The following is a 12,921-nucleotide window of genomic DNA, read 5'->3' on the forward strand; positions in this document are numbered from 1 at the left end:
TTTCAATTTATTTGTGTGTTTTAATCTTTCATCCATCTTGCAGCTTTTGAATAGATTACACGTTTATTTTGGGCTTTGTCACTGGATCATCGACTAAAACCATGATAAACGTTAACAGTGTCAATCATTAAAAAAAACAAAAAGAAAGGTATTGTCAAGAACAAAGGACTCATTTGAATCACTGGAATTTTATACAACTTTCATACGAAACAATTCAACAACTAAAAAATCGCCTAAATGTGTAGCATAGAGAGGCCTTATAGAGGAATAAATCTGTACTGGTGGGGCCTTCCCGCAAAAAGTGGCCACCGTCTACCACTCGCTCGGTCGTCTCCGTCTCCGTCCCCTCGCCGTCGCCGGAGTCCCCACCCCGATCCAGTCCACACGCCGGAGATGCATCCCTCCGGCGCCGGTGAGTACTCCCCCTACTACCCGCCCTACCCCTCCCCCTCCGCCTCCGCCTCCGCGCCACCCTACACGCCTTACCCCACCGCCGACTATCCCGCCCCCGCTCCCGCCGCGTACCCCGCCGCCACCTACCCCCCGCCTCCCGCCGATCTCCCCCACTACGCGCCCCCGCAGCCGTACTACCCCGCCTACGAGGCCCCTCCTCCGCTGCCGTCCCCGCACGCCCCCGCTCCCTCGCCTTACCCGCCGCTGGATCGCCCGGGAAGCTACGGCTCCGCCTCCGGTTACGGCCAGGATCTCTACCCGCCCAAGCCGGCGGCCGGCGGCTGGTCCGATGACGGGGTGTACGCCTACAGCGGCGGCGACGCGCCGGAGCCGTACGGCGCCAGGGGCACCGCGGCCGCGCCGAGGTCGAGTTCCGCGCTGTTTGATGACTACGGGAGGTCGATTAGTCTGACCAAGGAGCGAGGCGGTGGCGGTGTCAGCTCGGCGACCCCCAAGGTGGTGCGGGCGGTGCCCAAGGTGGAGACGTCGGATGACATTGGGAGTGGCGTGCAGAAGTTCCGGGTGAAGCTGCTGCCGGAGGGTGCAGGGAGCCCCATGGATGTGCTCTGCCAGGTAGTCTATTCTGCTCCTCGGTTGAGGAATGTGATAATTGTCTATACATGCTAGTCTAACATCGATGGTTAGTTAGCTGTGAAATTGATCATTTTGAGTTCAAACCGGATGCTTTCAATAGGAATGTATGCTGCTCTTTTGGTTGGTAAGAGCTTGATTTGCTCGATGCCTACAGCATGGGAGAAATAATGACTAGTGGTTGGTTGAATATATGTCACCAAATTGGCATAATGGACTATATGCAGAGACTGAAGGGTTCATCTGCAGAGGTTTAACAAGTTTGTTTTCCTATGGAAAAATTGAACCGTTTAGGAATGCTGGCCAGTTGAGTACCGAGAATGGTTATGGTTGCCAAGTAGAGTTGTTTAGTTTTTCTTCCTACCTAATTAACTAGTACGTGAGATGTAAGGAATTATACCATGGTCATTTGATGGTTAACAATAGTTATCAAACAATGAAGTATTGAAGTTAGAACTTAGGTAGCGTGATCCATTACTTTATCAGGTAGTTAAAGTTATGGATGAAGGTGACTCTTTCAAATGCAGGACAAGATTGATCTTATTTTAGCTGGAAATCGGAGCCACGTAGTATTTAGCTTGATAAAGGTGTGAAAGTAAGAAAAAAAATAAAAACAGCAAACGCTTGATAAAACAATGTAAGAGGCCGGCCTATCTATAATCAATAGTGTGGCAGAATCAACTCCCCAGCAGTACTTTACAAACTGATGAAAAAGGTTGAGAAAGTATTGAATGGAGTGGTTGTCTTGCTTTAGTTTCCTTTGTAGACAATGTTCCTCGCACTGTCCTATTTGATAACTTCATGAGACAGATTTAATATAAAATGATCATAAAATATGAAACTAACTGTCTAACTAGATGTATAGCTCTGGACACTGCATCCACAATTCCATCATGATAATAAAAACTGTAAGAGATTATATCATTATAGAGTCATCTTATGGGACCAAACATGTAAAGCTTTTGCATTGGACTATTGAAGAGATTATACTGTTGTACTTGTTGTGTATTTGTGTCTACTCCTGGAATGACCCAATAATAATTATTTGTTTCTTACTTATCTGATTGTACCTTGAGCAGGTTGGTTTGGATGGGATTCGGATGCTTGATCCCAATACTAGTAGGACATTGAGAATATACCCCCTTGAAACTGTAACTAGATGGGATGTGAGTATTGGGTTCCTTCCTGTTGCTTCTTGATCAGAAAGTTGTGGTTTTGCTATATGTTTGGCAATTTATTTTGCTAATTTATATGTGATACTTATCTAGATATTAGATTCTTCTATATTTGCCTTTTGGTCTAAGAGCTCAGTTGATGTCGAAGCAAGAAGAATAAGGCTGAAGTCAAACAGCTATACAACCAACACCATTCTTGACACTGTGACAGCCGCGAGTGTTCAGGTTTTGCATCCATATTCACGATATCCATTTCCTTCATCATTCAGTTCTCGGCTATTTCTATAGCGTAGTTTGCCTGGTTTTTCTTTTGACTAACAGTTCAAGGAGATGGGTGGAAGTAGCATTTCAAGAAGTAGAGCACTTCCTGATGCTGCCAAACCTCCTGAACAACAAAATGATAGGAGGAAAAATTTCCTTGATTGGAGGAACTTAATGAAGCCCATGAACGAGGAGAAAGACCACTGGGTAAGTTCTTTCTATGTTTTGAATCGGAATTTGAAATGACACACTTGTAAGTTGCAACTTGTTTATTGCCTGCTTAATTTTTAATGTTTAATCTTACATAGCACAGTATACTCTTCTCTGATTCAAAGGGTTTGCCTAGTCGTCTGGAATATCAATTGCTTAGTCGTCTGATTCAAAGGGTTTGCTACTGCAAAGAAAATTAACAGTTTAAATTAATTTGCCTTATTCCGAGTACTGTATGTTGCTGCTATTAAGAATTCCTGATTTCCGAATTATTAACACAGCACAGTAACTCTCGTTTTTTGGATTCACAATTTTTTTATGGTTATTGATTGCATCTCATAATAAGGCTTACTTTCTTATTGAGTTATCTCTGGCTTGTTCTTTGCACCGTTAATTCAACTTGCCTTTGGGGCCTATCATATTATAATGGGCCCTACTCTATTCATGGGTCAAGTCTAGGCATTTATCTTGTCTTCCCCATTAATGCAATGCAATCTTCATCTGGTCTCTTGGTATATGGTTCATGTTTTAGGATGTATTTACCTTTTTGTCTTGTTCTATTTTTTGTCTTGTTCTATTTGTAGGCTTATTCGTTTCAGTTCTTTCAACAAATTATGTTATTTATGCACTTTTGCTATCAGGTCCCAGATGAAGCTGTCACTAAATGCACAGCATGTACGGCAGATTTCAGTGCTTTCAATCGCAGGGTAATAACAGTTTGCTTTTGACCTGTTGATGATAACTTTGGGGTTCCATCGTTTAATGTTGTGAGCCTGTATTTTCAGCATCACTGTCGAAATTGTGGCGATATTTTCTGTGACAAGTGCACCCAGGGAAGAACTCCTTTAACTACAGATGCTGATGCCCAACCAGTTCGAGTTTGTGACAGATGCATGGTAGTGTCTCATCCTTCTCCATTGGCTCCTAGTTATGGTTTATGCCATGCAGACTCTTTGGTATCTCCCTGTGCTTAGTGGGCACGTACATTGGAAAATTGAATTAGTCACTTGATTAATAATATGTTTGTAAAAATACAAGCCCACAACACAGACCACTCAACAGAAGCAAAGTCAGCAGCTACTTTTGTCGTTAAACATGGTAGATGGATAGTACATTGAAGTAATGTAGATTTGATTGTCAAACAAAAATTAGTGTCACATCATCCTTCAAGCCCAGTTAAAGCATTAATACTGAAAAGTAACTCCTTTATTTATCTCCCAGTAGTGCAGAAACAAGCATAGCATCATTTAGGAAATTGAGGTATAACTTCACTACAAAGTCTTGATATTGTCCAACCTAGCATCAGTAATTCAGATGAGCAATGAAGCCTCACATTTTAATATTTCCTGTCGCAACTTACAGTTAGGATTACACAGTGTTGATTTTGTTGACAAACTAGATGTGCAGTTCTCAATGGATGATTTTCTATTTTCATAGGCTGAAGTTTCTCAAAGACTGAACAATGCAAAGGAAGCAGCAAATCGGCCTATTGTTCACAGCCATGAGGATCTTGCCAAAAAACTTAAGGTGCACCTTTTGGTTCCTTAACTCCTTTATTATTTCAGCTTCGCAATGCAAGGGCCTTCTATTTGACCACTATAAAATCATAGATTGTATTACTTACATAGACACTGTTCAAATGTATAGAAATGCTCCACTTAACTGGAGACATCAGCAACCTTTGTGTAGTATCGTTCAGTTTGTATGATTTGCCTGTGTGCCACTAAAATTAACTGTAAAACAATATGTGCTTACTGGAGATGATCTGTGCTTTTTGATACAGGAAGCAATGGATATAAATAAGAAGTCATCTTCAGGTTTGTGTATATATATGTGAAGTCCGTTTCAGAAACATTCTCTTTTCACTCTACTGTCTTAAACCATGTTGGTTTCATCGACAGCCTCGAGGGCCTCAGATGGATCTGGCAGGCGAATGCGGGAGGTTGCATGCCCCACCTGCACGGTCCATCTTCAGGTCTAGTAATTGTGACATTCCTTCATGGATGATTTACAAGTTTCCCTGCATCAACCCATTTGATCCAAATTAACGATTCGTACTTCCTACAGGTGCAAGTCCCTACATCTGGTTCAGAGACCATAGAATGTGGTGTTTGCCAGCAACCATTCCTTGTCAGTGCTCGCTGAATACCATCATCATGCAGGCTCTACAGCTCTACACCGATCCACAAAGAAAAATCGGTTTCTGTCGAGGTTGCTGCTTCGGTCATTCATTGTCTTGATGGAATCCGTTGCTCTCTGTATATGATGATCAAATTTAGTACAGCCATATTCAGAAGGAAGAGGTGAATAAGAGAAGTTTCGTCTGTTCGTGGTTGAACTTTTCCTTGTGTACATTGCGGATATGTATTACTTCAAGTTCCATGTGACATGGTGTAATCGACTAATAGTGTACTGCATTTTTATCCATCGGAATTATGAAAACTGCACCCGTTCGTGACTTGTTATAACTATCATCAATTAACTCAAAGAGAAGGTGTTTCACCATGGGTATAACCATGGTTAGCTGTTGTAAAGACAAAATGAGGTTACCGTAAATCTGCATACAAGTATTTTATACCAATATTCGAGCGATAATATTTTGCACACTACTAAGAAACTAAACTAAGAAAATATAACTCAAGATTAACTTTAAGATGTAAACACCATAATTCATGAGCAACATATGAAGGATTACATAATTTAAACGGCATAATTCAAGAGGATATGTCCATAACATCTTAGGACTGAGCCTGATTGGATGCTACCCGAGCTCCATACTTGAGAAAAACTCATGTCTAAAGGTAGCTTGGTATTTTGAGATTTTTAGCCTGGTCAGACAGCCCTGAGTTTTATTGTTTGGCTAGCAACCTGAGCCTAAGTACTAGCATTCAGATGAGGAGGATGGCTGGCCTGAGTGAGGGAGCATCTCAAGGTAACAACCTACAGACAGCTCTCAGACCTGCTCATGGTCAGGCAAATCTCTTCTAGGGCAGTAACCAAACAAGCTCGTATACATCTTACACATTAAGGCACCACAAAATATAAAGTGTCTTTGCTACCACCTATGTCACCTATGTCAACTAAGAGGGGTGTATACAACTACTACCTCAATATATACATCATGTATAAAAGAATACACATCCATCTATCACCTATGCTAGATTAGAGGGACTTACGGACACCACCTCTTATAACTTCAATATGTTTACAGAAGGTAGGTGGGAGAAAAAAATGGAGTAGTCCATATTGCATTACCAAAATATGCACCCATACAATATAGAACTTGAACTTAGTTGCAATAGTTCTTGGATAAGTAGGTGCTAAACTAGAACACACGAGTTAGGAGAAATGTAGTCTCCACAACGTGACTTTTGCGTCATTTTTTGCTAGCTTAAGCCAGACCCACGAGAAACGAAAAGAGGCTGTGTTTTCTGTTGCCAGGCATATAGTCATTTTTTACACACATCCAGCTATGCCAGTTAGACTCACCAGACATCTCACCTGTGCATTGTATTTGGTCAAGTATGTACTAGGCTATATATAACACACTAAACACACTTTAAGACCGTAGGCATCATTTACACGGTGTGTGTTAATTAACCATCCACTCGATCCATTCATATTTTAACTTACATATTTATATAAATTTTAAGCAAAAATAGTCTAAAAACAAACTAAAAATTAGCTTCGCTACCCACGTCAAATATGTAAGAGGATTTGGCACTAACCAGATTGGGGTGTGAAGCGTCAAAAACCCTTTTGTTTCTTTCTTTTGGAAAAGCTAAAGCCCTCCTGCCTTGTTCGGGAATTCCAGTTCCTGGAGGCTTCTTCTTCCTCCTCCTCGTCCCTCCACATCGCAGCTTGGAAACTGTGGAAGAATTCGTGAGGATGGGGATGGAGGCCGCCTGGGCCTGCGCGGTGGATCGAGCCACCGGCGCCGCCGACTCCGCCAAGCGCTTCTTCCTCTCCTTCCGCCGCCCTCCTCCCCCGCCCCCCGTACCCAATCCCGTAAGCTACCAAACCCCTCTCTCGTTCGCCCCTTTCCTCCTCGTCATCTCCCACTCCACCGCCGCCGGAAGCTCTTGTGATGGGAATGATGCAGAGTAGGTGGTTCCTTTCTGTGCCCGATTCATTCCAAGCAATTCGTTTTTCTTTTGGGGTAACCTACGAATGCTTCTGTAACTAAAGGGGAAGCATTTTAGTTGTTTTGGCCCGTAAGGTCTGTGGAATTTTCATATACTAAAATGTAGTAGTACATCCTTACGAACTGTGTGGATTTGGGGACGAACAGGAGAACAATGCTATGACCAATCATCAACTTGGTTATTTGTGGGTGTGTTTTTTTTTTTAAAAAAATGTGAAATTGAAAAGAGAATTTTAATTATTACTTATAAACAGCTTCTGCAATGAACGGCCACAAGCTTAATACCACCTCCACATTAGCTGGTCGAACAGCACCGCCGAAATAGTGTACTCCTGTACTCCCTTTATGACTTTACAAAACTTAGAAAATCGACTCTGCAAGCAAATTGTGTTGATCTACCTTCCTTCAATTCTTTTCTTTTTCTACTTCAGATAGATATCTTGAAGCGCTTGCAGCGACAAGCATTTTATGACATAATGCAGCTGAGGGAGAAACAGGAGAAAATTGAAAGGGTGCTTATGTCGTACAAATTGAGCAAAAGTGGCCCATTTGCAGAAGAGAGCACTCGGCTCAAGGGGGTTATCAATGTCGCTGGAAGCCTCTCATCAAAAAACAAGAAAGATTCAGCACCAGAAAACTCGGAAACAAATTCTGGAATTAGTTCTCAGTTTTTGTTCCAGACCAATGTCCGGAAGAAGGATTCTCTCCTTGTGGAGCTTATCACTGATCATTGGTGCTTGTCTTCAGAAAATGATCCTATCGGAAGCCCTTTTGTATTGTCAAAGGTGATGTATTTGGCAAATATCAATGACTCCTTGTCTGTTGCTGCTGTACCAGTAGGAGCGAGGTGTGATGATTTTTCAACCGATCCCAATCTCCAAGAGGTAATTTTCTCATAAACAAACTAGTATTCACAATAGCTTTTGCCTGCTAATGTATAAGGTAATAGTTTTCTTGACAGGAGCATTGGCTTGCCAACTTCTGTTCTTCATTGAGGCCACCTCTGCTGATTAAACGGCATAACTATGCTGCTGGCCTAATACTGAGGTCAAAGAACTTTGCCGCTTCTCTTGCTGAGTTGATTTCAGCAGCTGGGAAGCCAAATAACTTGGGCGAAGTCAGCAGAGTTTTCACCGGATTTGGGCAAATTTCATATCAGATGCAAAATGAAATGAAGTTAAGCATGTCTGCAGCGTTGCATGGACCCAGTCTAGTTCCTAGGAAAAGCAAACCAACTGCTGGAGGATGTTTTGAACTTGAACTGAAGTTCGATGAGGACTCGAGAATTGGGGCCTGGATTGAGATCAAGAAGGTGAACCCAAGGCTAGTGAGATGGGCACTCACATTGTCAGAAACACCGGAAGATGACCTAGGCTGGGGCGTGAGCTTGCGGAGAGGCACCGAAGGCAATGCTGAACGTCTACAGCTGGAAGGCTTTCTGAATTTCCACCTGGGAAAGAAGGCCACCTTGCAGCCTGGTCTCATGTTCAACATAGACGGGAGGAGATGCGCACCGGCTCTTGTATTCCAGTCAAGTTGGTTTTTGTGAGCCCATTGTACAAGCTTTTGGTAGATCAGATAATGTAAAAACAATCATTTATATCATTTTGATGAAAATTTATCGCTTCAAGCGTTCACTGAGCTGCATCTATTGCTAGCATTAGCATTGGTTTTTATACTATTGATACTTGGCATCCCTGTACCTTCTGACAAGGTATGAAATCCGAGGGAATAATTAATGGGTTAATTAGGGTAATGTGTGCGTGTTATATGATTCTTCTGTTGCAAATAACGTACATTTCATTGGGAACAATATTGGTAGCTCATTTCTATATTGATGGCGATCTGAATCCGAGTGCTGATGATACCCAGAAAAACGTAAATCTGATCTGTGGTAGCTCATTTCCACGATTGGTTTACATATAGTTACAGTGTTGGCGCAGAATTGGCACATCACTTAAGTAACAGAGCTCCGAGTGATAAACTATAGTGCCGCCGTTTTTAATCTGCACCAGAATCAACACGATAAACTACACAATCTCCTCCGACCAAAAAATAAAAATAAAAACTAGACTGCTCTACTTTGCACAATCACGAAAGAATCATGTTCAGGCAGTTTTCCAGCCTTAGCCTGCTGGCGAAGTTCTTTTTACACTGGGGAGTTCAACAGAGCTCAGGTCTGAAGGATACGGAGTCCACAGCCCTAATCCTCCCTTACTTTCCTTCAAACCCTTCTTCACAATTTCATCGATTGTTTTGGCCCACTCGACTTTCGATGAGTGTTCCCTTGTGTGTCTGTGCAAAATGAACAGCGAATTGTACTCGCAGTTGGGGAACATGAAGAATTTAAGAGCATCTCCAAGCCTATACACCACGTAGCCAAAGCTGAGCTGATCGCGAGGCGTGAAAAGGTTAACCTCGTTGAACCAAAGACAGCTAAACAAATCAGTCATCGTTGTGTGCTCCCGGATCAGCACCGCTCCCTCTGGCACATCTGCAAGTTATAGTTTGTTTAATCAGCAGCACAGAAACAGGATTGAGGGCTCCAGTAGCATCACAGAATAGCAAGAGGCAGAGAGAACTACATCAAATATTTCAGAAACAGAACATCTATCTGGTTCTACTATATATGTAGTCATAAAGGAAGATTTGATTCTACTCAGTACTCACCACTAGGTGTTCTTTTATCTGGATTCCATGGTTCCATCCCCTCATGATAGTACATCTTCATCTGAAGATCAACCAGAGGCCGGGCATATCTCTTCCTCCGTTTGATTGCATCACCCTCCTCATAGATGCTCCTGTGATGCTTATGGACAGCTACTGCAAATGTGTACTTTCCCCGCCAAAGATATCTACAAAGAACTTGGTCTTGTTGGTTTGTTTTCAGATCAAATAACTGTACGAATTGTCAGGTATTTCAGATAAAAGCTAACCTTTCAAGAATAAGCAACGGATCAACTATCAGCTCCATTTTCCCATCAATCCAAATGCTATACCAAGCTTGAGGAAATAGTCTGTGTGTTAATATCTTTGGTACTTTTCCATTCCTTCTAGGTTCATCAAATGGAAGGTGGTGCAAAGTTATAAGTCGCCATATGCCTACCCATTTCCCTCCTGCTTTATCAAACTTGACAGTAGTATTCTTTTCAATAAAATCAAGGGATACCTCATCTACCACCATCAAAAAGCAGAACAACTTTTGAGATCGAAGACTAATATTTGATGGCTGATGGGGAATGTCATAACCATCAAAAATACCAGAAGCAACCACAAATTTGCATTTCTGTATGTACTTGACATCGACCTCATCCATGTCTGCACCACTGTTTTTCATAAATCCACAGTGCACCTGAGGATATACATATCAAAACCAAACAGGCAGGCAAAAGTTCAGTGAATCAAAGATACAGGATATGCAAAAGGAAAGAAGTGGCAAGGAGGCACAAGCTATTCCTCTTCAAAGATCGTTGCAATTTGCAGTAGACACAATGAACAAGATGCAAGTGACACTTTATATTATACCAAGCACTTTAAAGCTACACTAAATGGCTGCCACCATTCCAAATTCAGTACAAAACAAGAAATCTACTGACCATCCGACCGACCCTGCTTGTATACTATGTAATAATCAGGACTAAGCACGGCAAGAAAGCCGATACTAACATAGTAGGTGAACAATGAATTGTCTAAGTTAGTTACTTGTTTGTGCCTTGATACCACCCACCAATTTAGAAGCTAGTAAAATCAGAACATGCTTCAGTGCAAACATACTGCAGCTGATTCGTTCACCTTGATTCCCCATTTCTTGTGCTTAATCAGAGGTATATATTACAATTAATAAAATAGGAAGATATACATGCGCATAAAAAAAGAAATATTTACCTTCATTGTAGTATTCAGTTTAAAGCTGGCCTCCCTCTGTTTCCAGCTTTGACGTCCACCAAACAGTGGTGACAGATCTTTATCCTGTTTGTCAACCGTTATGTACGACAACCTTTTCACGATGGTATTGGGGGTTCTCTTCGGAATGACAACGGAATTGGGATCATCTGCAACAGGTATGGGGCAGCCTGTAAAATGAACAAACCAAAGTAGTAAAAATCAATTGCAATGTGTTACCATCACACAAAGGGTTTAAGGCATAAATCTTACGGTGGAGCGGTTTCGATGAGAACCCCATGGAGTCCAACACATAGAGAACTTTACTGTCTTTTTTACAAAGAACTGTGCGGATACAAACCATGGCAAACAATGTCAGGATATGATGAGTATTTTGATAATCAGTCATGATGTTTCCACCAAGATGTAAGTATGGTAATGAAATCAACATAAAGAAGTTACTAGCACAGAAACATAGCTACTAGAGTAGAAAATTTCAGATCCCTGCTCAATATACACCATAATGTATAATGATGGGGAGACCAAGATGTAACTTGTAAGCATGGTCATGAAATGAACATAAGGAAGCTACTGGCACGAAAACATAGTTGCTAGAGTAGAAAATTTCAGATCCTTGCTCAATATACACCATGATGTATAATCATGTTTCCGCCCATTGGTTAGCTAGTAACAGGGTACTGAACATTGGCTATGACCGGCAGGCAAGGATTATCCTATGACAAAAATTCTTCCAATTTGCTTAATGAAATCTCCATTATTCTAAAAATGAACATATCAATGAGATATATAAGTCAGCCGAAAGGGATTTATCTCCTCTTCATATTCAGCGCAGGTTGTGACCAACCATATCAGACTTTTACAAGGAAACCACACGCAGACAGCAGGTATGGCAATGTATCAAGTGAGACATGGCAATCTTAACACTAGGAAACACAGAGAACACTTCCGTGGGTGATGGATGGGTGGATAAATTGGGAGCATCAGGGGAGGGAGGAGCGAGCAGTGAGGAGCATGGACCTGAGAGAAAGGCAACGGATGATGTGCAGGACCAGAGGTGGAAGGCGAGGGCGAGGAGGACGAGCAGCGCCCAGGCGATGGCGGAGACGAGGACGAGGCGCACCGCCCCCTTCCGCCACACCACCCGCATCATGGACATGGTGGCGTCCCCCTTGGTCGCCGCCGACTCCGCGCCGCCGCCTGCGAGCAAACCAAACCAAACTAAACCAAATCCGTCCTGGTGTCCTCACCCAGATCCAAACAGAGAGAGACAGGCCGACCTACCTTTGCTTCGCCGCGCCATTGGTGCTCCTCCTACTCTCTAGTGAGTTCTAGGGTTTGGGAGTGGCCATGCCCATGATCTCTCTCCAGTGTGCAAGGAGAGCGCGTGCAGTCCAAATGCAAACGAATCAACTCTACTATACAACTCCTTTATCTCTCTTATTTTTCATTAACTTTTCCTGGTGTGTTTTCTGAACAACTAAATAATATATATATTTTTTTAAAAAACTCTATACTAAAGTTTGTTATTTTAACTTTGTAGTATATCATTCTATCATTTACATCATTAAATAGCTATCATAGAAATCAAACGATATTTTGCTTTGTCTTACTGAAACGAACATACCAGGTTATCTGATATTTTGGTTTTCCCTAAATTCATCTCTGAACCAAAGTAGATGTTATATAAGTACATATGTACGTGTGAATATATGTATAGAGTTACTATATATCCCGGGAAAGTTATAACATCTTATAACCAGATAATAGTTGCTACCGATAAGACTTATAAATATCTTATTAACAATCATGTAATTACATTTGAAATATTTACAGACTTAATAGATGACCACCACTAAATTTTGGACAATTCGTTTTACTAAAGAAACATGTGATTGTGATTGGTTTATCATTAAAGCTTTTTTAAGCAATTTACAAAGTACTAAAAAATTTTAAATATGACGAATGATCAAACATATGTTTGGAAAACATTATCGTCATCTATTAAAAAAGGGAAGGTTAATCAAATTTAACATAACATTGTCGTCATCTATTAAAAACCGGGGGGATTAATCAAATTTAACATGTACACCCTAAAAAATATTGGGCTACTTAGGTTGCATTATTTTCTTAGATAAAAATATATTTGATTTTTATGACAATTGTGTCGTGGTATAAATAATAGAA

At 41.5% G+C, this 12,921-nt stretch overlaps 2 protein-coding genes across 2 annotated transcripts; one reads left to right on the forward strand and one right to left on the reverse strand.

Moving 5' to 3' along the window:
* The first annotated feature begins 287 nt into the window (after positions 1-287).
* On the forward strand, positions 288-8,603 carry LOC102700066 (protein FREE1-like). The gene is made up of 11 exons (XM_015838635.2): positions 288-1,026; positions 2,124-2,210; positions 2,313-2,444; positions 2,541-2,687; positions 3,332-3,397; positions 3,476-3,586; positions 4,128-4,217; positions 4,474-4,507; positions 4,592-4,665; positions 7,266-7,718; positions 7,796-8,603. The coding sequence occupies exons 1-11, from the start codon at positions 394-396 to the stop codon at positions 8,381-8,383; spliced, it is 2,415 nt and encodes an 804-aa protein (XP_015694121.2). The 5' UTR covers positions 288-393; the 3' UTR covers positions 8,384-8,603.
* Positions 8,604-8,729: 126 nt separating this feature from the next.
* On the reverse strand, positions 8,730-12,124 carry LOC102700347 (probable hexosyltransferase MUCI70). The gene is made up of 7 exons (XM_006656440.3): positions 12,019-12,124; positions 11,755-11,934; positions 10,990-11,061; positions 10,720-10,907; positions 9,771-10,186; positions 9,505-9,689; positions 8,730-9,328 (listed from the first exon to the last, which is right to left on the reverse strand). Exons 1-7 carry the CDS (start codon positions 12,035-12,037, stop codon positions 8,961-8,963), a joined length of 1,428 nt encoding a protein of 475 aa, XP_006656503.3. The 5' UTR covers positions 12,038-12,124; the 3' UTR covers positions 8,730-8,960.
* Between the last annotated feature and the right edge of the window lie 797 nt (positions 12,125-12,921).

The sequence above is a fragment of the Oryza brachyantha genome, chromosome 6 (genome assembly GCF_000231095.2).
Source record: "Oryza brachyantha chromosome 6, ObraRS2, whole genome shotgun sequence".
Classification (NCBI taxonomy): domain Eukaryota; kingdom Viridiplantae; phylum Streptophyta; class Magnoliopsida; order Poales; family Poaceae; genus Oryza; species Oryza brachyantha.

Excerpts from the sequence above, each read along its gene's own strand:
- LOC102700066 (XM_015838635.2), top strand. The coding sequence starts at position 394 with ATGCATCCCTCCGGCGCCGGTGAGTACTCCCCCTACTACCCGCCCTAC. Across the intron at positions 1,027-2,123 it reads CCATGGATGTGCTCTGCCAG|GTTGGTTTGGATGGGATTCG; the intron begins GTAGTCTATTCT and ends TACCTTGAGCAG. Across the intron at positions 4,218-4,473 it reads ATCTTGCCAAAAAACTTAAG|GAAGCAATGGATATAAATAA; the intron begins GTGCACCTTTTG and ends TTTTTGATACAG.
- LOC102700347 (XM_006656440.3), bottom strand. Across the intron at positions 10,908-10,989 it reads CTCATCGAAACCGCTCCACC|GCTGCCCCATACCTGTTGCA; the intron begins GTAAGATTTATG and ends TTCATTTTACAG. Across the intron at positions 9,690-9,770 it reads CCGTTGCTTATTCTTGAAAG|ATATCTTTGGCGGGGAAAGT; the intron begins GTTAGCTTTTAT and ends AGTTCTTTGTAG.